This window comes from Lytechinus pictus, chromosome 18 (genome assembly GCF_037042905.1).
Source record: "Lytechinus pictus isolate F3 Inbred chromosome 18, Lp3.0, whole genome shotgun sequence".
Lineage (NCBI taxonomy): Eukaryota > Metazoa > Echinodermata > Echinoidea > Temnopleuroida > Toxopneustidae > Lytechinus > Lytechinus pictus.
This window is the reverse complement of record NC_087262.1, coordinates 4,795,537-4,823,532: the sequence shown is the minus strand read 5'-3', so window position 1 is coordinate 4,823,532 and position 27,996 is coordinate 4,795,537. Positions and strand designations below refer to the sequence as shown.

General features: G+C 38.7%; 2 protein-coding genes across 2 annotated transcripts in view; both read left to right on the top strand.

Annotated features, from left to right (window-relative positions):
• LOC129281895 (phosphatidylinositol 3,4,5-trisphosphate 3-phosphatase and dual-specificity protein phosphatase PTEN-like) overlaps positions 1 to 27,382 on the top strand; it is a 31,347-nt gene extending 3,965 nt beyond the window's left edge. Inside the window, exons 2-8 of the mRNA XM_054917825.2 lie at positions 7,563 to 7,607; positions 11,086 to 11,260; positions 15,313 to 15,420; positions 16,966 to 17,166; positions 19,643 to 19,747; positions 23,163 to 23,390; positions 24,843 to 27,382. Of these exons, the coding sequence (XP_054773800.1) occupies positions 7,563 to 7,607; positions 11,086 to 11,260; positions 15,313 to 15,420; positions 16,966 to 17,166; positions 19,643 to 19,747; positions 23,163 to 23,390; positions 24,843 to 25,013 (1,033 nt within the window). The 3' untranslated portion in view covers positions 25,014 to 27,382. The remainder of the gene's footprint in view (positions 1 to 7,562; positions 7,608 to 11,085; positions 11,261 to 15,312; positions 15,421 to 16,965; positions 17,167 to 19,642; positions 19,748 to 23,162; positions 23,391 to 24,842) is intronic.
• LOC129284040 (uncharacterized) lies at positions 3 to 896 on the top strand. Its single transcript, XM_064113597.1, has one exon. It carries the CDS (start codon positions 3 to 5, stop codon positions 894 to 896), a length of 894 nt encoding a protein of 297 aa, XP_063969667.1.
• Positions 27,383 to 27,996: the final 614 nt, after the last annotated feature.

Sequence of the window (27,996 nt, the reverse complement as noted above, 5' to 3'; positions counted from 1 at the left end):
GTATGGATGTGCAGGAGCTCAAAGAGGAAATTGAGGCGCTGAAGGCGGCACTGAAGGCCAGAGAGGTGAAGGCGGATGAGACTGGGAAGGTGGAAGCTGCCAGGCCAGTCTACGTAGCTCCAGGAAGGCGCCTGGAGGTCTTCGCGGGTAGGCCTACTCGCCAATCTGACCAGGGAGTCCATGATTGGGTAGCCAGTGTCAGGGCCCAGCTAGAGCTCAGAGGCATCAAGGGGAAGGAAGCAGCGGCTTTCATCCGAGAATACCTTGAAGGTGATGCCAGGAGGGAGGTAAGCGGGAGGGGAGAATATATAAAAGATGACCCTGAATCGATCTTCTCTGTATTAACCAAAGTCTTTGGTGACGGAAATTCACTGCTAAGGCTCCAACAGAGCTTTTACTCATTCGAACAGGGACCTTCTTTTGACCTTCTGAGCTGCTCACTACAGTTGGTAGACCTGTTCGACAGAATGGTTCAGCTGGATCCTACTCTCAAGGTCCAGCGCGAGCCATCTCTGAAGAGCAGGTTTGCCGAGGCAGTGAGGGATGAGGCTCTAAGGAGGGAGCTGAGGAGGCTTAATATAGAGTCTCCGCAGCTTTCTTTCTTTGAGCTTCGAGATAGGGCTCTGGAGTGGCTAGGACCAGTCCAGACAAAACGGAAGGACGCTTCGGTGAGGACCATGGTTGTGGACCCGGAAGTGATGGAGCTGCTGAAGAAACAGGCCGAGCAGATGGAGCAGCAGCAGAAACAACTGGACAAGATTAATGCGATCTTGTCCAGGCGTCAACCCCGGAAGACTCCACCTGGTGATGGGAAATGTTTCAATTGCGGCGAAAAGGGGCATTTCCAGAAGGACTGTAGAAAGCCAAAGAAGGAGAACCCAGATTTAAACGGGTAACTCCCACCGTCAAGAGCCTGACGGTGGGTTGGTCAGTTGACGGCTCAATTCTCTTACAGAGAGCAGTAGGAGATTGTCCCGAGGTCATCCTCGACCTTGGATCCGCAAGATGTGTCAGGTGCTTGATAGACACAGGAGCACAGGTATCGACTGTGACTGAGGCATTTTTCAGGAAATACCTCAGCCACGAGTCGATGGTAGATGTGTCTAGCATCCTCAGCATCAGCGGGGCCCAAGGACTTACAATCCCCTACTGTGGATACGTCGAACTGACAGTTCGGGTGCTTGGAAGGAGCTTTCACAACATGGGCTTCCTTGTTGTGAGGGACCCTCCCAAAGCATTGAGTGATAGAAAGAGGCGAGTCCCTGGAGTGATCGGTTCGAATGTCTTGAGAGACATGCGGCATGAACTGCGCAACGAGCTTGGGGAGGATTTCCTAGATAAGTTCAAGGGTGAGAGAGACGCTACTTGGGCTAGTGTCTTGGCCTTGTATGAGGAAATCTCCTGCGTGAACCTCACGACCAAGCTTGGTGGGCTGGGTAGAGTTGCCGGGACGGGACCAGTATTGCTCCAGGGAAGGTCTCTGCAGACATTGCAGGTTTCGGTAAGGCCTGCAAGGAGGGGGGAGATTCGTACTGTGATTGTCGAGGAAATCCAAGGAGAACATCTCCAGCCTGGCATCAAGGTAATATCTTCCTTCCTCCAGGTGTCCGAGAATGGCCTAGTGAATGTCCCTGTGTTGAATCTATCAAACAGAGACATTTACATTCATCCAAGGACACCAATAGGGATCGTCAGCGATGCTTCTGAAGTCAACCGACAGGCAAGGCAATCAGCAGTCTGGGTTGAAGAGCATCGACAATCCTCATCTCCTGTGGTCGAACAAATACTTCAGAGGATGCAGCTAGGAGACATCTCCAAGGAGCAGCATAGAGCTCTTGAGGAGCTCATAGGGAAGTATCTGGACGTCTTCAGTCAAGATGAGGATGACATCGGCCTATGTACAGACGTGGAACATAGAATCTATACAATGGATGATGTTCCCGTCAAGGTCCCACATAGGCGGATCCCACCGCATCATTGGCAAGAGGTAAGGGACTACCTGAAACAATATCTTGACAAGGGTGTCATCAGGGAATCGTCAAGCCCTTATGCAGCCCCGGTGGTTCTGGTGAGGAAAAAGGATGGCAAGCTGAGGTTATGCGTTGACTATCGCGCTCTTAACACTAAGACGCATAAAGACGCGTATCCTCTGCCAAGGATCGAAGAGGCATTAGAAGCATTGAGAGGAGCTCGCTTCTTCTGCAGCTTGGATCTTGCCCATGGATTCCATCAGATCCCGGTAGCTGAGAGGGATATCCAGAAGACGGCTTTCCGTGTTGGTACTGGTGGGTTGTATGAATTCGTAAGGATGCCTTTCGGTTTATGCAATGCACCAGCTACCTTCATGAGGCTAATGGATAAGGGGTTCGGTGACCAGAACTTCCAGACGATTCTGACTTACCTGGATGACATTCTTGTGTTCGGACGAGACTTCGATGAAACCCTTCGAAGGCTCGAGATGGTCCTTGGACGTCTTCGAAAGATGAACCTGAAAGTCAAGGTCGAGAAATGTCACCTCTTCAAAAGGAAACTCAAATATTTGGGTCATATGGTTGAAGAGGGGGGCATCTCTCCTGATCCAGACAAGGTAAGGTCCATCCAGGAGTGGAAGACTCCCGAGAACGAAACCGAACTCCGGTCATTCCTTGGACTGGCCGGGTATTATCGGAGGTTCGTTCCCCGATTTGCGACTATTGCGGCACCCCTTCATAATCTGGTAGGAGGAGTGCAACAGAAGAAGAATAGTCGCAATGGCAAAAAAGGGAAGGAATCCAACACTAGGAAAGTGGTCAACAAGAAGTCAGTTGCAGAGGCTTGGGATGACAGCTGTACCAAAGCGTTCCAGGAACTCAAGGACCAGTTGACATCCGCGCCCTTGCTAGGTCATCCTGACTTCAAGAAGCCGCTTATCCTAGAGACTGACGCTAGCTTCAATGGACTTGGAGCTGTACTATCGCAGAAGCAAGATGGTCGGCTTGTTGTTCTTGGGTATGCCAGCAGAGGACTACGGCCCCATGAAAAGAACATGAACAACTACAGTAGTATGAAATTGGAACTTCTTGCTCTTTATTGGGCAATAACAGAGAAATTTCGTGATGTACTACTGGGGGCAGAGTTTGTTGTTTTCACAGACAACAATCCTCTAAGCTACCTGCAGACAACAGCCAAACTTGGCGCGACAGAGATGAGATGGCAAGCAGATCTTGCTCAGTTTAATTTCAAAATCGAGTTCAGATCTGGCAGGCAGAATGCTAATGCAGATGCCTTGAGCAGAAAGACTGAGCATGGGATCGAGCAAGGGAGACTTGAAGAAGTTGAAGTGAGTCTCCAAAGCCAACCTGCATCAATGTCAACTCCAATACCATCAATGCTTGCTGCGAGAGTAGAAGAAGTCCTTGAGGTTAGAGACACAAACCAACCTGAGGAAGGAGCAGCTTTATCTACCCTTCCTACCCTGCCAAGGGAAGAATTGGCAGCTCTGCAAAGGAATGACTTAGTCATTAAGAGAGTGCTAGCCTACATGCAGAAAGGAGATAGCCCGACCCCGAAACAGATGGCTAGAGAGGGTAAGCCAGTTCGGAAACTGTTGAGGCAGTGGGAGCGTCTCTTGCTTGTAGATGGCATTCTGCACCGCAGAGTTACGCTGATGGGGCATCCAATCAAGCAACTTCTGGTTCCAGAAGCCTTGAAGGAAAGGATCTTAAGTGCCCTCCATGACGAAGTTGGCCACCAAGCTTCTGAGAAAACAACGAAGTTAGCAGTTCAACGCTGCTATTGGCCAGGAATGGAAGCCGAGATCCGTGCCTACTGTGAGAAGTGCCAGCGTTGCCTACTTTCCAAAACAGGCAAGAAACTTCACCCTAAGATGGGATCACTGATTGCGAGAGAACCTCTGGAAGTACTCGCGATGGACTTCACAGTGCTAGAGTCCAGCTCTAGTAGAGTGGAGAATGTCCTTGTACTAACCGATGTCTTTACGAAATACACACAAGCAATTCCTACTAGAGACCAGAAAGCTAGTACAGTTGCAAAGGTGCTCGTCAATAATTGGTTTGTAAGGTTTGGCGTACCTAAGCGACTGCACAGCGACCAAGGTCGTAATTTTGAGAGTAGTTTGGTAAAGGAACTTTGCCGAGTGTATGGAGTACATAAGACGAGGACCACCCCTTATCACCCAGAGGGCAATGCGCAGTGTGAACGGTTCAATCGAACTATGCACGACAGACTGCGTGCTCTTCCACCAGAGAAGAAGAAAAGATGGCCAGAATATCTCCCGGAGCTGGTGTATGCTTACAACTGTACACCACATTCTTCCACAGGATATTCCCCATATTACCTCTTCTTTGGTAGAGAGCCGGTGTTGCCCATCGATCACCAGCTAGGACTTCAAGACTCAGACTCGGACTCAGACTGGTTAGAAGGTCATCATGGACGCCTGCGAGTTGCATTTGATATGGCAAGGCAGATGACCGAGAAGGAAGCGTTGAGAAGAAGGGAGAGGGTAAACCGAACCGCCGAAGACACAAGCCTTACTATTGGGGCTAGAGTGTTCACCAAGAATCGCATCCTCGGGCGAAATAAAATTCAGGATGCCTGGAGTGACACTCCGTACAAGGTGGTAGCACGGCCCAATCCCGAGGGGAATGTGTATGTCATCGAACCGCTTAGAGGTGATGGTTCGCAAAAGACAGTCCATCGTCGAGACCTATTAGATGGACGTGGACTGGTAAAAGACATCAATCCTGATCGTTTCAATGATGTTACACATAAACCTCAAGAAACTACCCTTCCTTCCGACAACCGATCTGACGAAGAAGATGAGCTGAGAGAGGTACTCTTTCGAAGTAAGACTCCACCACCTGTAGGTAATACTGACCCTACAGATCACATTCCAGTGGGTACTTCCGAAAGAGTAGGGGAGCACCAAGCTCCTCCGGTTGAACCAGATGCCAGGCAGCAGGTAGCAGAAGAGGATGGTTCCTCAGCTACAGAACCTGATAAAACTGAAGTTACCGGTTCAGACCACGAGGTCGAGCCTGTAGTTCCAGTCAGGAGGTCTGCAAGGTTGCAAGGTAGACCGCCTACTCTTTCATCAGAAATTGTTGCGGATATTACTAGATCTCATTTGTTGTTTATGCAAATGATGTCTCATCCGAATCCATGATTTTATATTGATCACTGTGTTGTAGTTGTTTAAGTATCATATTTTTTTTATTGTGTAAATGTTGTCAGAGACGACAACATCAAGTAGGGGAGAATGTAACATCCCAGAATTAAATAGTGTAATACTGCCAATGTATTGTAATTTTGGTTATAACTTGTAATATGTATTGCATGTAGTTTGGTATAATCTACACTGGGCAGTATCTGAATAGAGTTTTCTTAGAATAATCCATGACTAATTCCCTCTGTCCAGTGCAGAGATTGTTCTGTACACTTCGCTATTGGAAAGAGAAAGTATAAAGTCTTAAAGTCATCTCATAGGAATGTTGTGGTCACCTGTGGAAGGGTGGAGGCAGAGAGAATCTGAATGAAGAAGATTGTATCCTATTCATTCCATCTCACACCACCTTTGAGACAACATCTAGAGAGAAGACATCTTAATATATTTTCAACACTTGATTTTTCCATGTCGAATCCAATCCATTAGGGGTAAGTTGAATCCCAATTCACATTTTAAATAATGATATTTATAAATGTTTTACTTTGATCATTGTTGTTTAATATGGATCAAGAATAGCATAATATATTTTTGTTCTCTAAATATTTAGGATAAGTTAGTACTTTTTCTGTGAGATATATCTATGTTCAATTTCGTTTTGATCCTTTAAATGTGTTTTCTATTTCTTTTGTTATGAATGTTCCTTAATGTAGTATTTGATATACATGTGCTACATTTGATTTGATTTCATATGTTGTGTTAAGACAAAGGTCTAGAAGTATTTTATCGAACATGATTCGCGTGGATATTTTGTATTAATTACTCTAATTGAGGTTTACATAATTCCGTTGATTTAAATAATCCAATCATGCTTCATAAACTTCTTTGTTCGTATTTCTTGGAGGAGAAATGGTATTATTGTTGTGTTTTACTAAAAGTAACATTTGTTATTTTATCGGTATTATTGTGCTAAATAATATTAGTTTCATCTAATAATTTCTGTAGGGTCAGAAATTGACTTTATTTGCTTAGCATTATATTTATATCCAAAATGATTATGTTAGATTCATCTGTAGATATTCATACTTTGCATTGATGTTTGCGTAGTTTAAGTTTATAAGAAACTTAGTACCTTTAAGGCTGTTGCTAGGCGACAGACAGCATTCTGATACATATTGGGGCTGTTGGCCAGTTGCATCATTCATAGTAGTTGGCAGTGTGACGTCATGAATCACGGCACATGCTGCAGAAGTTCTGTGGAGCTTCATGGTCATTGTTTAGGTTAGGGGTGATAGGGTCACTCAGGAATGTAGTTTTATTGTCTAGGGACTAGCCCTGTTCACACTGAAACAACTTGTTTTTTAGTTGCACTGTACTTTGAGGAGTACTAGGGTCTGTTCATATTGTAGATTTAATCTGATTTAATTATTAATCCGATTTAACTTTAGTCTGGTTTAACTTTAATCTTTTACTTGTATTTCAAGTTAGGGTTTTGTTTTTCATAATTCATTATTGATATCAGCTTGAAGTATTTGAGTTCATTTTAATGAAATTCTTTTTGACAATCATCATGTTCTATTTATCATTACATATATTCATTTAATCATTCATGTTATCTTATAACTTAATATATAATTTCTTTGATGTTTATTCTTTGTATCTCTTTCCTTCTTCTCATTTTCTCTCTATTCTATTATACGTTTATATAACGCCTTATTTTGTCGTGTTATTGCATATTGGTTGAGTGAAACATGTAATGTGATGATAGTAGAGTCGAGCTACCAGCTTACTACTTTTATTACTGATTGTTGTATTGAAACTCTTGATGTATATGACAATTTATGATTCTTTATTTTCTATTGTTTTCCAGGGTTTTTGTTATTCTTCTAAATAAAGTATGACATCAAAAGAACCTGGACCGCAAATTCTGAGTCGTTCTTAATCTCAATTTTGTGTGTCACACTACCAATCGTGGGATGGAACACCCTATCAGCAAATGCTGTTTTTCGTAGGGGTCGATAATGATCCAGATACTTCTGGGATTCACTTATATTGAGTTTCAGAAATGATATTAAGATATTTAACAAGGACAAGACTGCCACTTTTGATAATCTTAAAATCTCGAAATACGGTAAAATTCTTTCAAGATATATTTGATTTACCGGTAGTGATTTATAGTTAATACCACTTTCAGTTGCTAGTATACATGTAGTTCATATAGATATTTTTTTAAACAGAGGTGAAAGGGAATTTGTTACTTGTAACCATGGCACTTGTATATGTAGATTGAATACTTCATTTAAGCTACATGTAATTAATAGTTCGTATGGGTATTGATTGGTGTCATAGATTTTTATATTGACTTTTTATAAATTGCCTTTTGACTTATCTTTGTTTACAGATTTTTCAATGAAAAACATGGGGAAAGGTACAAGGTGTACAACTTGTAAGTATCCGGGGAAAATATTCGATTATTTCTACTTTTTTAAAGGAAAAAATGGTGGTTGATTAGATTGATAGAGGAATACCATTGTATGGTTTGACTATGCTATTGTACTGCAAAGCTTTACTAGGTATTTCTTTATAGAAGATGCTTTATTCTTTAAGCTGAAAAGGATCTCTGATTATGGAAGATCCGTCATTTACAACGTACATGTATGCTATTAATAGAATATGATGTAATGCACTATGAGGAGCCAACCGCCATCTCCTGAAAGAATTTAACTCTTTTATTTGGGTATTTACATGTATTAGGCAAAACCCAAAAATGGAATGATGGAAAGAAAGCTGGTATTTATAGATTTGTTAATTCGATATTCATAGCTATGATTTTGAAACTATTTTGAAAGCTGGGCAATTCCATAAAATATGTACGTCCGACCCCCATATATGTGGGACCTTCATGAATTTTTTTGTCTCTGATTTTTCGTTCTTTCAACAGTCTGTAATGTTCTCTAATACCCCTTTCATAAACCCAATTATGCGGCTAATAGCAGCATAATTTGGTCGTAAAATCGGAGGAGGACCAGAGTTATCCGCATTATTTTGATGCTGCAATTATCCGCATAATAGCAGCATCGAGACAAGATTTTGAGTTTATGAACGTATTTCCAAATAATGCGGATAATTGCCATGGTGCAGTCACAAGGTCACCCTTTTCCAACACAACCGCATCGGAGGGGGCGTGTCCAGTTGTCATGACGATTATCCGCCTTTTTCAGGACGGGCGCTCGTAAAAATAATGTGGATAATTTTCGGAGTTTGTGAACGCAATTTTTATTGAATTATCCGCATTACTATTAGGCGGCTAATTGGAGGATAGGTTTATGAAAGGGGTACAATTGACCATGACTTGGTCATTTATGAAGTGAAGTAAGACTTGAGAAAATTGGGGGTCGGACGTACATTGTAGAATAAGGTTGATCATTTTATGGAATTGCCCAGCTTGATCTAACAACCATTTTCAAAGCATTTTCACCTCCTCTCTTTTTAACGATTGAGATTATGGGTAAGCAGCATGGATAGATGGAAGGGATAAAAGACAAAAGGCATAGATAATGAGGGATTCATAATATGCCATTGGCTATTAAGGAAACATGATGTCATGTACAAATGAAGCGCATATCCCTTCCAAGTTAATGTGTCTGGCATAAAGAAAAAAAGCAGTCTCTTTAAAATTTAATGAGATTCAAAAGAAGGCAGATCATTATTGCCGCTTTCTTAGCCACCCCCTAAAAAATAATTCTTAATTCCAGATTTCCAGTAGATTCTTATGAGTGGGATATTTAATTCATGATTAGAATAAAGAAATGTACATAATGCCCATGTCCTTGTCATTGCAGGGGAGACAGACCTTTTTTCATATTTTGAAGAGGTGAAAAAAAAACATGGCCACTATAAAAGTGCATCTCTTCTTCACTTCAAATATGGCATATCAGCTTCAGATAGAAATTTGAGATTTTTGCAGGGTATTGGGTGATAGTTTTATATATCTTGTCATTGGATGAAAAAAACTTGATTTTCCAGACAATGTAAAGGTCCCGTTACCTCAGAGGCTATGTGTGGTTTGTGTATATATATATAGAACATTTAATGATTTTTGCATGGGTGCATGCATGTATAATCAAGAGTTTTCCTCAGAGAATAAAGGAACATAGAGCCCCCAGAGTGGCATAACATTTTTTATCTTTCATGACTTGTTCTCTTACTGTCTTGTTACTTTGACTTACCCCATTGCCACGACTTGTTTAGCCCATTCTTATAACTTTAAACTCTTTCCCTTGACCGACCTAAAGCCCCAGTCACATATAGACCCCGGACCACCCCGGACCATCCCGGATCTGATCCGGGGTGGTCCGGGGAGAGATCCGTGTTGGCGCCTTGGGCATCCTTGGAGGTCCGGGGTGGTCCGTGTTGGTCCTTGAACGTCCGGGAGGCCAACACGGCAGTTTTTGACTGTCAAAAACATCCGGCGTCGTCCGTGGACTGCCGGGTTCGCAAAGCCATCCGGGATGGTCCGTGTAGCTGCCGTGTAGGTCCGTGTGGCTGCCGTGTAGGTCCGTGTAGATGCCGTGTAAGTCCGTGTGGCTGCCTGGAGTATCCTTGGCAGTCCGTGTTCTTTTTTCCCATCAAATATTTACAACGCTATTTACTTTATGAACTTTTCAGTAGTTGTTAAACAGTTGACACAAACATGCTCAATTTATTTATGATTAAATGGATGATTAAATGATTCAGGATATTTTCTTACGCTTTGGATATTGGCCCCAACCTAATATTTGTAAACTTAGTGCATGTATGAATATTTTTTTTTCTTTTTTTTTTCTAATATTTACCCCAACTTTGTCTGTTATTATTATTTCACATTTCATTTTTGTTTAAATATGTTATATGTATATAATTTATGTAATGTACCTTTTACATCGAAATTGTACATTAAGTGTTATACTACTGCCCTGCATCGACAGTTATGCGTCATGACCTGGGCCTATCTTAATTTTTATTATGTTTTCTATTGACTTTGTAAATTTCTTTCCTTTATTGTGATTTCAATAAAGTGATATCAAATCAAATCGATATTAAATTTATCGTTCAAGATTTAAAGGACTTAACAACTACTTTTAAAACAGTAAACTGTGTTGTATAAAAAAAAAACTGCGTTTTTACTGGTTAAGGAAGTTTTGAGTTTTGATATATTTTTTAAAAACAACATAATATAATGTTGCGACAAGGATGAGAAAAAATAAATAAATAGATAAATAAATAAATAAAAAATTAAATAAATAAATATCAGCTCATTATTATGAACAGATTTTCATTTGCCGTGCTGGTCAATATAGCTGCCGTGTTGGTCCTTGAGCTGACGTGTTGGTCCGTGTAGCTGACGTGTTGATCCGTGTAGCTGACGTGATGGTCCGTGTTGCTGACGCATTGGTCCGTGTTGGTCCTTGTAGCTGACGTGTTGGTCCGTGTTGCTGACGTGTTGGTCCGTGTAGCTGACGTGATGGTCCGTGTTGCTGACGTGTTGCTGACGTGTTGGTCCGTGTAGCTGACGTGTAGATCCGTGTTGCTGACGTGTCGGTCCGTGTTGACGACGTGCTCTGCCGGCATGGTCCGTGTAGATCCGTGTGAAGCTGCCGTGTTGATGCCGTGTTTACAGTCATCCGGGGCAAAGCTATCCCGGACCTCCCCGGATCATGCCGGCGTTGCCGTGTTGATCCGTGAGGATCCGTGTCTATATGTGACTGGGGCTTTACTAGTTCCTTTGAGATTTGATTCAAGATACACGTCGTGAGAACGAGTTTGATAATAAGTTGAGGGAACAAATCAAAATTAAATCATGCTATGTCTTCATAGGGGGCTTCGTAAATTTTATATTGTGTTTGCTTTAAACTGAGCTGTACGATGTTTTCCCCAACATGCAGATGCAGTGAGAGGAATTACGATACGACCAAATTCTACAACCGGGTTGCACATTATCCTTTTGATGACCACAACCCACCGAGATTAGAACTCATCAGACCGTTTTGCGAAGATCTGGACAACTGGCTTGGGGCCGACGGTCAGAACGTGGCTGCAATACACTGTAAAGCTGGCAAGGTTTGTATGGAACTGCCCAGCCATTGGGGGGGGGGATGCATAGGAGTATTGGGCTTCAGGTTAACAGGGTTCTCTGGGCTGAAAATGAAGAGTAGAAAATAGAATTCAACTGTCAACTTTTACTGCTTTTTTTGTCAAATCACATTATTTTCAGCATGGTATCCCCCTATCAGCCTTCTGTAATGTTCAACTTCTTAAATTTGCGCAATAGTTCTGTGAATTTCCATCGGATACGATGTGAAAAAAAGTTTGATCTTTGAATGTACAGAAGTAGGAACAATAACCTCTGTATAACCACTGAAGATAACCACTGGAGGTGCGATAGCTCAGTAGGTAGAGCGGGGGTTTTGGATTCCGGTGACCCGGGTTCGATTCCCACTTGGTGTGCTATTGCCCTTTGTTGAGGCATTAATCCTCATTACCAGGTCCCTCGGAGAAGATCTTAAGCCATCGGTCCTCTTGTCGCTTACTTACAAGCATTCATGCTTTCTTATCAATCGGGTAAAAAATCATCACCAAATGTTACATTTTCCCTGGACCCATTATCGTAAAGAGTAGGATCTATCTCAAATATGGAAAGCAAGGAACTTTATCAAGTAATATATAATATTGGCATACGTATAGCGTCATCTATCTCGAAATGTCTATTCCGAGGTGCACTATTATTACTTTGATTTTAGCTCGAGCTGCCGCTTGCAGTGCTCTTGCATTCAAGGAACTAATCCAGCTGGGTACCCTTTCTCCTCACCCGGGTTGAGTGCAGCACAATGTGGCGATATTTCTTCGCTGAAAGAAAACATGCCATGGCTGTATGTAAATTGTGAATATGTGTTAGCATTGTATTTACAAGAGATGACTTAACGCTCACACTTTTGTCATTAATTTGAGCCATCAGCGTTGCTCCTTTTTATCATAAATTGATAATAAACACCAGTGCCCCATTGCATAAAAGTTATCATTATGGTAACTTTGCCATCCGATGGTAACTACCATGCTAACGCTAGTCATCAGCCAATCAAAATTAAAGATTCAATGCAAGTTACCATTGCATGACAAAGTTACCATAATGGTAACTTTTGTTACCATAATGGTAACTTTTGTGCAACGGGGCCCAGGGTACTAATGACTTTAACGCACTACTATTGATCCCTTCTTTAACACTTTGCACGTAAGAAAATGTTCCAGTTATGTGTGACTTAAAGGGGAACGAAACCTTTGGAACAAGTTGGCTTTTGTGGAAACAGAAAAATCAAAGAATAAGATCAAACAAGATTGAGAAAACTCGGACAAATAATGAGAAAGTTTAATATGAGCATTTGAATATTGCGATCACTAATGCTATGGAGATCCTCCCAGTGGCACTGCGACAAGTATTTGTGATGTCACATGTGAACAACTCTCCCTTTGATGAACTATAAAATACCCCCAAAAATGTCTCTTTTTTGCTCTTTCTTAGGATGATTCAAACTCTTTATCCGTAATTCATTATTTTGAAATCTGTATTACATGCCTCCTATAGAAAGAATACATCTACTGATAGATGTGATAAAAGAGGCATTCGAAGTGAAATACATAGAAAAGTGTTCACATGTGACATCACACATCTTTGTCGCATTGCCAATGAGAGGATCTACATTACGGTAATGATCTAAACTTCTAATGCTCATAACTTATTATTCATGCAATTTTTTTCTCATGTTTACTTTTGTTTATCTGTTTCTTTGATTTTTCTGTCTTTTGCACAAGCTATCCTATTTCAAGGGTTTCATTTTCCTTTTAATGTTTGACTTTACAAATGGTTTTATAACCAAAACCACCCACTTCTTCATTCCAAGCGATTGATTTTGCTTGCTCTTCATTTTTGACATTGATGTGAAGTGATCGCAGTTATGCATGCTTTATGTGTAGGCAATAATATGTTCTCATGCATTCGTCCTTCCAGTATCTAATACTTATTCAAGATTAATGGGATTCCTCCAATTAAAGTGTTTCGAGAGTCCATTAAACTTTCAATATGCGATGGTATTGGCGGTTTGAATTTTGTTCATGTGTGGAGTTTCAGTTTCTCATCCTGCCATTGTTTCCTTGTCTCTTTATAATACAATGGTTTGGTTACTGAAATATTAATTACTCAAGATTCAATAATATATTATTATATACACCTGCAGATCATTAGAAACAGTACTGTATTCACTTTGTATGTGAGATCTACAGTCAATTTTTTTTTTTTCAACGTCAGTTTGGGAGGGGGGGGGGGAATCATGAGAATTACCCTTGCAAATGTATTGAAAGCAACAAAATATCTTTTTTTGTTGTTGCAAGTTTACTAGATTTAGATTTAGATTTATTCATTTTCCGTTCACAAAGCACAACAAAATCAAACAATACATAGTCAAATTTGAAGTACAACATCAATCGGAGTAAGGTATAAACAATGAGAACTAATGCGAACTAAAGTAACTTTGACTATAATGACTATATAAAACAGAACGGAGGGGCTTGCCAAGAAAAGCAAAGCTTGTATGAGAGGCAAGCCCCCGTAACTTAGTTTCAGTACGTATATTACTAATGATTGACCTCTCCTGTGATGTCTGTATAAAGAGGTTTTATTGTCTCTCCTGCATAGCAGAGCGAGACTACGTGTATAGGTGCCACTTTTTAGGGTCAATGAACTTTGGGCGTGTTTGGGATATTTTTTGATTTGCCACCTTACCTTTGAAAGTTTTTGGATCTGGTTCATGAAACATGGAAGGGTAATAGTGTATCACTTGCACGAGTCCTAGGTCACATGATCAAGGTCAACGGTCATTTCAGGTCAATGAGCATATTATTTTATTATCATATGAATGGTGTTATTTGTGAATAATTATTCAGTAGTTGTTTCGAAGTCAGCACTGCTGCTATATTTAATCGTGTAATGGAGGCGTTCCACTTGTTCAACCAATTCATGGAGAACATTTTTAATGGTTTATCAGACAGTTAGGGTGCTTCTCAACCAATACAAATCAAGGATAGTTGTAAAATCTGACAACTTGTCAGGCAAAAAAAAAACGGTGATGAAATTCTCACCAGATGAATTGTTTGGTGCAATAATTTTTGATGCAGAGCACAAGTAATCATACTCTTTTCTAAAATCAGAGCAAAAAACAAACTCATACTTCACCTTTTCAAATTGCATTAGTAATAATATTCTTGGGATGACAATATACATATTTTTTAGACATATCTACAACATTTGTGCATGAATGAAGAAAAACTCTTCTAAGAGTTGTCATTTTGAAGAAAAATAACTGATCGAATAAGGCTCACATTTATTCTTATGAATTCATCAGAACTTTGTATATCTTGTATAGGTTTTCCTATTATTATTTTTTTTTACATTGTACTTGAATATATTTTTTTATAATGGACTTTAATATTAAAGGACAAGTCCACCCCAACAAAAGGTTTATTTGAATAAAAAGAGAAAAATCCAACAAGCACAACACTGAAAATTTCATCAAAATTGGTTGTAAAATAAGAAAGTTATGACATTTTAAAGTTTCGCTTAATTTCACAAAACAGTTATATGTACATCCTGGCTGGTATGCAAATGAGGAGATTATGACGTCATCCACTCACTATTTCTTTTGTATTTTATTGTATGAAATATGAAATATTCTAATTTTCTCCTCATTGTCAAGTGATACAACGATTAATTCCTCCCTGAACATGTGGAATTAGCATTGTTTAATACTATATGGTTCAGTCAAGTTGGTCCTTATTGTCAAATCTATAAAAAAATGAAATATTGTATAATTCAAACAATAAAAAACAAAAGAAATAGTGAGTGATGGACATCATCGACTGACTCACCTAGTTGTGCATATCACTGTTTTTTGAAAAATAAGCGAAACTTTAAAATGTCATAACTTTCTTATTTTACATCCGATTCTTATGAAATTTTCAGCACTATGCTAGTTTGATTTTTCTCTATTTATTCAAGTCAGCATTTTCCTGGGGTGGACTTGACCTTTAAAGAGCTGTATTTTCTATGAATCGTATTCTGGCAGGGTCGGACTGGTGTGATGATCTGTGCGTATATGTTACATAGGAGACTGTATCAGACGGCGAACGAGGCATTAGATTTCTATGCATCAAAGCGGACGAAGAACAGGAAGGTAACTATTTCAAACCTACTGCAGTTGGTTGCAACCACTGCTGGTGGGGGGGGGGGTGGAGGTTGAAGTGTTCCATAAAGACTTATATAGAAGATCTACATCTTCTATATCTTACATCATCCAACATTCACTGAAAAGGGATACAACTGACTCATTAACCAACCTAGAATCCTATTTCGATTCATATTCCATGGTCTACTGCAGTTGGGGGGGGGGGGGGTGGAGGTTGAAGTGTTCCATGAAGACTTCAGTATGACAGTCATACTTTAATCCTCAGATGCTATCAGTGTGCAAACGTATCACCGTGTTGGTCAGATAATTATGCTATGGGAATGTGCTCTACTGTGCAGTCATCAATGTAAAAAATGATCCCATGACACTCGCTCCAATGGTGAATCTGCACATTAAAGCAAAACATAAAATCTAACCTCCAATGCTAAATAAACCCTTATCTTTTCATTTTCCTGAAACAAAAGCTGTGTTGGTACATGATTCAAATAGAAAATGTAAAATTACTGACAATAAATAGCAAAATAAGTATGGCATTCCAGCAAGGTATTGGTTCTTTGTCCAAGCCATAAATATCACACAACCCCACATGTGCTTATCTGTGTGGGCAGTCACCAGTGTAATTGATTTTCAGCTTAGATTTCACAAAGGTGGATTATGTAAGATATAAAAGATGTCGACCTATGATGATAGGGTGAGGATGGTCCTTGATTTTGAAGACTTTCTCGTGAAGTAATTGATTGCTGCAACTACATTAGTTTAGCTTTAGTTGTACCTTTCACCTACATGTACATGTACAGTATAAAAGATAGAAAGTGAAAGACTAATGTAGACTTTGATAAATGCCAGCTTGTGTGACCCAGACTAGGGTCCTGTGACACAAAGCTTAACAATTGATCTTGGGGCTTGTTTCTACGATTGATTGCATTGGTTATTGTGTAGAATCAGTCGTAGAAATCAGCCTCACAATCCATTGCTAAGATTTATGTTACCGGGTCCTGGCGTCCTCTATTCCGAGGTATACATGGATTCAAATCAGTTTTACATGAGTAGAGCATTCAAGCCTGTCTCTACCATTTACATGCTCTAATTATTAACAGTTTCATATTAACAGATAACAGTTAAACTTGTGTAGTTGCAGTATACAATGGTTTTATGAGAAAATCTTTAAAGTCAAAGTTGATTGTCAACATATCATCTTGACCCTTCAAGATTATGATGTAATGATAAACTTACAGCGGTGCTCAAAAGTTACTGTAACCCACCAGAAAATAAACATATTTATAAAGTGTTCAAGTTCTGCCAGAATTTAGATGTTTAATTGTGAATTTAGGAGATAAAATAGTACATTCAATAAAGTTTGTTTCTCTGGGCTTGCCGAACCTTGTACTGTTGTCGTCTACATTCAACACTCGGCATGAAGGAGTGCATTTTGTGGCGGGGTTCACTAACTTTCGAGCACAACCATATCTTGTTGATTTGTGCACTTTATGATAACCCATAACATCATTTATTGATCTCTTTGCTCGCTTTTAGGGAGTAACGATACCGTCACAACGGCGGTACGTAGAATACTACGGCGATCTGATAATTAGAGAACTGGACTACAAACCCACGACGCTTCTCCTGACCCGCATTGATCTGGAGACGGTGCCTATGTTTAACGGCGGTTCATGCGCCCCAGCGTTCGTCATTTACCAACAAAAAGTCAAGATCTTCTCATCGCAACCGTACGAGGTATGGAGATCTTGTGATGCATGATGATGATGATTATGATGTTCCATGACCTTTGCTCCGGCGACAATTGCTCAGGCAACAATTGCTCTGCTCTAAATTCCACACACTAATCGATTGACCAACTTCAACCCTGGGTTTAACACTATACCCTACCACAAACCTAGCCCTAAACCTGACATAAAACCCTATTGCAACCCTAACCCCACATCTTAAACGAAATTAAGCCCGGAGCAATTGTGGGAGGAGAAAATGTTGTGTCACGAATTACGTTGATTGTCACAGGGTGTTTAGATTTTAGAATCTGATAATAAACATCAAAGAAGAACAAAATATCTTGTGAAGTTAATCATATCTAAATGCCAACAGAATCCTGAGATGTAGTATCTTCCTTAGTTGGCTAATGTTCTCTTATTTTTTTCATAACAAAACTTTGTCACTGCCAAACTAGCCCGGGTGTTATTCCAAACATAATCTTTTCTCAATATTTAATTTTTTTCTCAACATTTTATTTTTATTTTTTTCTCAGAGATATGACAGAATCGGTATTCTGGTGGAGGTCATATCTATCATCGATCAAAATTGTCATAATTTATTTCTCTCCTCTATAGCCTGCACTGAAAATATGCATTTTCATAAACTTGCATAATCCTATTACAAGCAAAAGATATGATGAAATTTATAACAGGGTCTAGATGTCATAAATACCGACATAATATGGAATCGCCCATATGCTAATGATAATAATAAGGACAAGATTAATTATGAATGATGATGATATGTTCTTTTAAAGGGGAATTTCACCCTGACAAAAAGTTCATTGTAAAGAAAACAGAAAAAATACTAAAATAAATTACCAAAGATCTGAGAAAAATCCATCAAAGAATAAAAGATATTAATTATTTGATTTGTGATGTCATATGCGAACATCTTACCTACATATGATTAAAAAAATCAATAAAATGTCATTTTCTCAGAAAATTTAAAATGGTTTTTACTGTACCTTCAGTATATCAATAGACAAATCATTTCACACCTATTTTTACAAAGAAAACAAAAATAATTCATCACGAACCATTAAAAAAAAATTGGAATTGTTTTATATTACATAACATATGGGGTAGCTTCTCGTTTATGACATCAAAAATCCAAAATTTAAAATGCTAATAACTTTTTTAATCTTTAATGGATTTTCCTCAAACCTACACCAATATTTTTTATAATTTTTTTCTGCTATTTTCACAACAAACTTTTTTATTCAGGGTGAACTTCCCCTTTAAATGCGAGACATGTCACTTCAAGAAATGATGCGCTGCTTGAAGACAAGGCCTCTCTTTCGTTTGACAACCAGCCTTATCCTTTGTTTACCGACTAGCTTTTTACTATAAATAAATAAAGTTGAATGATCCCATTACAAGCAAGAGATATAATAAAATTCATAATAGTTTCTAAATATCATAAATACCGACATAATATGGAATCGCCCATATGTTAATGATGATAATAAGCACAGGATTAATGTGAATGATGATGATATGTTCTTTTAAATATGAAACGTGTCACTGAAAGAAATGATATGTCGAAGACAAGGCCTCTCATTCCTTTGACGACCACTCTTATCCTTCGATTACTGACTAGCTTTTCAACCTTTCTTTAAATATCAGCCTTACTTTTGCTTTATTATATGATACCAGTAACTGTAATTTACTATCCGTGAAATGAGTGGGGGGATCGTCTTTGATTAGGCTCTGTTATTGGCAGTGGATGGAACTTTTTATGGCCTCAAAACTTGAATTAATGTCTTTCAATTTAGATGCTCTCTCCTTCCCTCGATGAATTTAATGTTAAATTTATGTGCTGGTACAGTATATTCTTAACAGGTTTGAATCTAGACCAAACAAGAATTGATTTTCTACAGAATGCAAGATTCCAATCCATCTTCTCATTTATGACAAAAATCATTTACCCGCGTATTAAATGTCAATGAACGTTATATCTTTTTGTTCTCATTTCATCGCAAACTTTCATTAAAGGGGAAGACACTTATCACTGTGACATTAGAATAATCTGTATAATAATAATCATATATAAGTAGTAGTAATAATGATGATGATGATAATAATAATAATGTCAATAATAATAATAACAATATTTGAATGATAATAATCATAAGTATTCTGGACGACTCAAACTTTTGTAAATGTTTTATTGTATCTGCTTCATACCTGGGTAACTTATTTGTTTCTTTGTTTTATTTTGTTCATGCATGTCTAATGTAATATTACACCAGTGGAAAACAACTTTCTTTGTCATCATCATGTTTGCGAAGACAAAATAAATATCTTGTATCTTGTATCTGGAGAGTGAGTTGGCGACAGGCATAAGCATGATACATGTATATGAGTTAATCTAGGGGTGATTCAATTATTGCTATGATCAAATACCAACCGTAGTCTTTACACGATCTTTTGATTTTTAGGTGGCGAAAAAGGAGAGGAGCGTGAGGTGCGAGTTCCCGCTGCCCGTGCCAATCTGTGGGGACATCAAGATAGAGTTCTTTAACAAACCAAATAAACTCAAAAAGGTAAGTCTCAGAGCGTGAAAGGAGAGTGCTTTAACGAACAAACCAAATACATTGATGCAGATGCAGACATTGTTCATTGCCCCGTTGCGTATAAGTTACCATTATGGTAACTTTGCCGTCCGATGGCAACTACCAAGGTAACGCTGATCAACAGCCAATCAAAATCAAGGATTCCATTCAAGTTACCATAATGGTAACTTTTATGGAACGGGGCCGTGATGTGATGAACAGTAAAAAAAACAAAAAAAAAACAGAAATTTTATCACCTAATATATTTGAATAAATTACATCTTTATTCAGATCAATTAAATGAACACAGAACAGAAAAATTTACTAGAAACTCAGGTCGACAACACGATGTAGTATACTGAAACAGAACAAACTGGCATTCGGCCATCAGATGGTAAAATGGTCTCGAAAATTTGACTTATTATTTTGGGGGGTGTGTTTGTGATTGAATACAATCACAATCATAACCCCTCTAACTTTTCTTGTCAGGTCGAAGTTACTGTCGACTCCCCACGCCTTGGTTTTTATTCGCACCTCACCATTATATTGTAAATGAATAGTCTTCGTTCACTGCGGCAAACATGCACTGTCACTCTGCAAACACATTGCACAGCGCTGTAGCTCTATAACAAGCTGCTCCTTGGAAGAGCCTAGTCTGCAGGCACAGACCTTTGGTTTTCGCAATTCGCATCTAGTGCATAATGCAGAGTCTGAAGTAGTGAGACTAGATTAATCCAAATTCAAATTGTTTTATTCTCTCAATAAAACCTTTACATAAAAACAAATATAATACAAAGTTAAAATACATGTATATCAGATCAGTGTACAAGTCAGTCTAAAAATTGCATTATGGTTCAGAATCGTACTGAGGGGTACCAGCCAAAAAGGAAAAAAAATCCTTATATTCAGGCCGACCCATTAATAAACGAAAAGGTGACATAGAAAATGTAATAATAACATGGATATAGCAAAAATATTTTAAAAATAACTTAAAAATGCACATAAACAATGAACCAAGACATCAAAAAGTGCCATGCCTTAACATATTTACAATAATTATAATAAAATACAAGTGCTATACATAGTTCATACATCATACATAACTGTGTACTTTGTCTGGCTCTTTGACACAGACAGAGTCTTTGAAGTCTAGTCTTTACTCTAGACCTGTTATTGGTTAAAGTGTCAAATATAAGTCTGTGCTTGCAGACTAGGAAGAGCCATGGTGTAGTGGTTCTGACTCTAACCTTGAAATCAGAGGGCTGCGTGTTCGAATCCCTCCGCAGCCTGGCGTCCTTTGGCAAGGCGTCGATCCTGACATTGCAACTCTCCACCCAGGTGCTTGATAGGTACCCGGTAGGATGTGAAAGTCATTGCAGCTTGTCAAGTATTGTATGCGCCTCACAGAGCTGCCAAATAGTACGATTTTGTCGTATTCCGTACGATTTTTCACTTAAAATACGACACTAGGATTTTTATAGATAAAATACGATTTTTTGAAAATATAGCTATGGCAAGGCTCGACATTACAGAAATCCACCTCGGGCAATCATTATTGAAAAATGTTAAGTTTTGGTGGCCCGAATCGGGCAACCAATAATTTTCAAAGTAGCGCAATTTTTCTCCCGATTTTTCACGCATTTATCAACTTTATACAGTTCAAATTGCAACCAATTTATCATGCGCTCTTTTTGTTGATCTACACACAAAACCACACACACATGACAGTACATAGGCTTACCGCTATAGCATACAGTAGCTATTATCCTGCCGGCCGGCTGGCGTGAGCTTTGCATGAAACCACAGCAGCTATACATGTAGCTATCTGTGCGCTAGCAGCCTATTCAGATTCGGGGAGCTACGTACGATACGAAATGTTGCTGCTAAGAAATCTTCCACAGAACTTTGAAAATCTATGTCAAAGTCACATTTTACACCAATGAAATGCCCTTCTACAGTCCAGATTACTCAAATCTGGTGTAAACTGATTATTTGCAAGCATTAAAAACAGGAATTATGACCTCTCTTTTGACTCAAAAAGACCGATTTCCAAATGTATTAATACACATACAAACACATAGGTGAGTACATCACAGTCCCACATGTGCATTTGTATGTATGTTGATACTTGGTTTCTTTCGAAGCTGTGTCTTTTCTAGCAAAAAATAAGCAGACAGTTTCTTTCTTTTTTGTTTATAAATGACTTCTTAAATCACTCTTCATAAGGAAAATACTTTGGGAAGGCATTTCATTGATATGAAATGTGAATTTTTCAAACATTTTGGCAAACAAAGTAAAGGACTTTTCTCACACCTTTTTTCCAGATATAACTTTTACCGTTTTCTTATTTTTTTATTTTTTTTTTGACAGTGGTTAAACCATATACCCCTTCCCATTGAATACCGGTATGCCTGATTAAAGAATAATACTGAAAAAATAATAATACAAACGAAATTAAGGTTATAAAAATAGAAATATGCGCCATCCCCAAGAGGTGAGTGAAAATTATTTGCTCAATTGGCTAAAACTGTTGCTACGTACAGCTGTTAAAAAATATTTGTAATGGCTTCTCATTTTTTCCCCCATCCCCATTTTTTTTTAATTTTTTTTAAATTTTCTTTTGTTTCTTTTTTTTCTTTAATTTTTCTTTTTTACTTTTTTTCCTGTTCTGTTTTTTGGGGGCCACCAAACTTTAATATTGGGCCACCAAAAAAAATAATTTGAAGGTTTTGGTGGCCCGAACGGGCCACCACCAAAAGAGTTTATGTGGAACCTTGCCTGTCGGATGTAAAAATTACAGTGAGCACAACAAAATAATGAGATGTATAGTAGGAAAGTACACGACGGGTATGAATAGGATTTTTTGCCTAAAAATAGGATTTTTGGGGTGAAATAATAGGATTTTTGGTCAAGTGTGGTTGGCAGCTCTGGCCTCAATGGTGACTGACTTGAATACTCCCTAGGGAGTGGTGGATGTGCATACGTTGTGTGCAGGAATGACTGATTGAATCTACTAACCGGGATAATAAAGAGTTACAATTGATCCAATCATCTCAACTGTATGGAAATTCATCAATGTCATAAAAAAATTTGTAGGAATTGTATACAATATCCATTTTAAACAAAGAGAAACTTCATGAATATTCAAGAAAAGGATTTGAATACTCATCATATCTACAAAATATTGTGAACAAACATGTGTTTTAGATGTTTATGTTGCTGGCCGTCCATAGATGCGATTCATCAGATCAATCGTAACTCTTTGTAAGACGGGACCCAGTAAGCTCTTAGAAACGTTCAGTGTATATCTTAGCGCATTATGAATAACCAGATTATTATATCACTTTTTATCAGGATTATTTTCATATAGCGTAAGGAATCTTGTTTGTTTTTCCCTTCCCGCCAGGACCGGATGTTCCATTTCTGGTTCAATACCTTCTTTGTGGCCAACTCCAACCTCCTCAACTCAAGCAGCCAGCACGATCTTGCCAACAACGGTTCCGACAACTCATCGCACTGCAGTGAAGACGTCGAGGCTTTAGACGCAGACTGTACGGTCCTGAGGTTACGGAAAGACCAGTTAGACCGTGCTAACAAAGACAAAACAAACAAGTGGTATTCCCCTAATTTCAAGGTAATTGGTTCTTCCTGTGTGTGGACATGCTTAGTCAGCTTCTTAATTGATAATAGTAATGTCCAGCGTTAAGTACACTCTTCATTGTATTAACTTTAATTAAATAGCGTCTACTGAATTAAATGCAACTTCCATTTTTTTCAATGATAAAAAAGGATGATTATTATTACTTATTACTCATACTGTGCCTTTCCTATTAGGCTCAAAGCACTTTAAATGGAATTATATAATCTTAAACTACAAACTGCAATTAGGTTTTTACTGCCTTTCTGAAAATTGCTAATGATGGAGACTGTGTAATTACAAGTGGCAAATCATTCCAGTATTTTAAAGCTGACACAGTAAAAGTTATCACTGGATACCGCACGGTATAATGAATATGTGAGACAGAGGGTTACTGGCTGACTTAAATGCTCTAGTTGATGTATACTGTGGAGCGTTGTGGCCCAGTGGATTAGTCTTTTGACTTTGAAACAGAGGGTCGTGGGTTCGAATCCCAGCCATGGCTTAATTTCCTTCAGCAAGAAATTTATCCACATTGTGCTGCACTCAACCCAGGTGAGGTGAATGGGTACCCGGCAGGATCAGTTCCTTGAATGCACTGAGCGCTGAAAGGCAGCTCGAGCTAAAGCCGGGGTAATAATAATAATATTTAAAAGATGCGCCTCGGAATAGATTTTTTCTAGATAGATTGTGCAATATAAATGCCTATTATTATTATTACTGTCAAAACACTTTTCCTTAAATACTCTTGAGCCTACTTATTCAATGTCTTCTAGACAATATTGAAAGAGGATCAAACAAAAACAATAAAAGGTTCATATCCATCAGTAAAACATGTGTGCAAAATCTAGTAGAAAATTGCGGATTTGCTTTGTAATAAGCAAACAAGCTTAGAATTCTCCGGGGTGGATGGGCCTTCTTTTTGAAGCAATGAAAATACATATGTCGACGTATTCTTGTTTTTGTAGGTGATTTTAGGCGAGTTTCAGTCTAGATCCCATTGCTTCATAGCATTTTAATGATTTTGAAATTTCGTATTTATATCCTGTTTTTTTTTAAAGGTTGAAATTGTTGGCAATATATTTCAGATCATAAGCAACATGAAATTAATTGTATCTTATCAATAAAAATGATAATGATGCATAAAATGTTTTTGCGAAGAAACAGAATTTGCATTGGATTTGAACATGTGATGACATTGCATAATTTTGTTACTCCATACCCTTGCATCAGAAACTTGATCTGAAAAGCTGCATGAGGCTTGAAAATGAAATAACCAATTGGACCCTTGTCTGAAGATGCAGAAGGCTTGGTAATAATGTAACATGGACTGTGTTTTAAGTTTACGTGTGATCTTGTAAGGTTTCGTGAGATAATGAAGAATGAATTAATTCAGAATTTCAATTTTTTTCAAAAATGAAAATCGGTTTCTAAACTTCTTTTTCTCAGGTCATCTGTTACTTCAAACAGGTGGAGAACGAGAAGCCCAGGAGACCGTCGGGGGACAGCAACGACCACTCATCGGGTACGAGTAGCGACCACGAGAACAGCGACGGAGGAGACATCTCGGAAACAGACTCAGAATCAGAATGGGATGTGACGGAGATCACCCATGTATGACAGCGGCAGATCAAAGGTCTGCTGCTCGGACAGTATCTCCAGAGGCTGCAGAAGCCTCCAGTAGATTAGTAGACGAGATGCAAGCGCTGTCTGGCTGTATGCAAGCAGTGGATAGGGCATGCTCCATCTGCGCTCCTCCTCGACGAGGTTAGACGCATCGTCTAGATATTAAGAAGGACTGCATGTATTGAAGAGAGTGTCATTCGCTTATTTACCTCAGTGGGTTGATGGAGAGAGGGAGAGACGAAGCCATACTGTCGCCTCTTCAACTTAATTTGTTTCATCGGTTGGTTGGTCTCCCAACTGAAACCGCACACTAGAGGGCGACATTTTCAGCTCACATCGTCGGTTGGCACGTGCGGAGATATACGACGTGGAAGACTCACCGGTCAAAGTTCTTCCAGCTTCCATAGTGGATGTATCTGTAAAAAGAGGTAAAGACATTGCTGATGTCAAAGCAACATTTATAAAACATAATGTTATTAATTGCATACACAGAAACTCATCATTCGACTACAATTTTGTTCGGTATCCACACCTGATTATATTTCATCACTTTCAATAAAATGGTGTCCTCATTTGTTGCTAATTCTGTATCAACTCCGGAACCATAATTCTATTGATCCTGCATGATACAACCTAAGGGAACTGGGTACGCCTTGTCCATAATCCTCATGACAGACTCTGCCCTTAGGCTGTGGCTTATTACGATCAATGCGTTTATGGGAATGTCATCATTGTACATGGTAAGCCTTGGATGTCTGTAGCCCAAGAAGACTATAACAAGGTTTAGCAAGGCAAGGATGGATGATTTTGTAGCCAATCCTACAAAATCGCATGAGACCGTGATCGTTTGTATTACCAAAGCATTCAGTGGAATTGAAATTGTATATTTATAAGTTTTAGATAGGGAAAGTCTTATAGGCTTGAAATGCAATTACCGTTCTCCTTACACGATGGATTGAAGTTGTCCCACCGGCGAGCACTTCAAGCATATGCGATGCCAAATGTTTTGCTCTGTGAGATGTTTAGAGGTGTAATGTTCTTGCCAAGTGTGCCCCTCACCACCCACACACACACACACACACATCACGGGAGGCTATCTTGTAGGTCTGCCCCATCTCTGATGTGAGGAAAACGAGTGGGGCAAAACTACTCCGATGCGCAACCTGTGGGCTCAGTGACATATGGCTTAGCGGTTAATGGTATGACAAACATTCAGGATTGATTGCATTTACCACAATGTACATCGATGACAAATCATACATTTTAGCGCTAAGCAATGTGTTATTGGACAAAGATGTACGGTCAAACCTGCCCTAGTGGCCTCCAGTATAGAAAGGCCACCTGTCTGTAAAGACTGCTGTTTTGGTTTCCCTTCGATAATTTTCTCCATGGAAACATGTATTACAGGAAATCTGTCCACAGGGGAACCTGCTCATAAAGTCTGCTTTTCTTGTCTCTCATCGGTGGTCATTATAGGCAGGTTTGACTGTTCGTAGCCAGCTAAGTGACAGTTGAACCCAGATGTTAAAGGACAAGTCCACCCCAACAAAAAGTTGATTTGAATAAAAAGAGAAAAATCCAACAAGTATAACACTGAAAATTTCATGTAAAATAAGAAAGTTATGACATTTTTAGGTTTCGCTTAATTTCACAAAACAGTTATATGCATATCCTGGTCAGTATGCAAATGAAGAGACTGATGACATCATCCACTCACTATTTCTTTTGTAATTTATTATATGAAATATTCTTTATATTTTCTCCTCATTGCCAAAAGCCACATCAATTAAACCTTGAATATGTGGAATTAGCAATATTTGATACTATATGGTTCAGTCAAGTTGGTCCTTATTGTCAAATCTGTAAAAAAATTAAATATTGTATAATTCAAACAATAAAAAACAAAAGAAATTGTGAGCGAGGGGACATTATCATCTGTCTCATTTGCATGTCACTGAGGTGTGCATATCACTGTTTCGTGAAAAATAAGCGGAACTTAAAAAGTCATAACTTTCTTATTTTATTCTAAATTGTCAGCTTTATGCTAGTTTTATTTTTCTCTATTTATTCAAATCAACATTTATCTGGGGTGGACTTGACCTTGAATTTGACTAACTGGGGGTGTGTTTCACAAAGTGTAAAGTGTGTTATTTAACACGTAATTCGATTGATGGATACGTGGTAATGTGCATTCCATTCACATGATCCGACCAATGTGGTGATGCGTTTTAAAGCGCACACAACTGCACTTTCAGTGCGACTCTAATTTACACTGATCTCGTGCTACACCCTCAAGTTGTTGTGGAGACCATTTTGGATAGGACCAAACAGAAATGAGACAAAATGGAATTAAGTCAAAGAGCAAATTCAGAATTAAAGGAAACCAAAACCCAAGAAGAGAAGCAATCTTATTGGAAAGAGTAAAATGAGAGGAACAATTTGTAAAAGTTTCACCAAAATCGGTTATGAAATACAAGTTATGGACGTTTCAAAAGTCTTGTTGTACTTTCAATGGGGATCCTCAAATTTGCAAACGTCCTTCAAAATGGCTGATTTTGTGGACAACTCTCCATTTGTTTTGTACACAAATTTTCAGATTTTCCTTATTTTTCAAATTGCATCTTGCCTCCTGATGAGCACAACATATGTCATGGAAAAATATAATCACACCACATATGTCAAGGTCAGGAGGAGGTAATGTGAAATATGTAAAATAAAGGAGAAAATCTGAAAATTTGTGTACAAAACAAATGGAGAGTTGTCCACAAAATCAGCCATTTTGAAGCATGTTTGCCAATTTGAGGATCCCCATAGAAAGTACAACAAGACTTTTTAAATGACCATAACTTGCTTCTCTTCTTGGGTTTTGGTTTCCTTTAAAGGACAAGTCTACCCCAACAACAAGTTGATTTGAATAAAAAGAGAAAAATCCAAGAAGCATAACGCTGAAAATTTCATCAAAATCGGATGTAAAATA

Bases quoted from the DNA above. Each gene is read 5' to 3' on its own strand.
- LOC129284040 (XM_064113597.1), top strand. From the start codon at position 3: ATGGATGTGCAGGAGCTCAAAGAGGAAATTGAGGCGCTGAAGGCGGCA.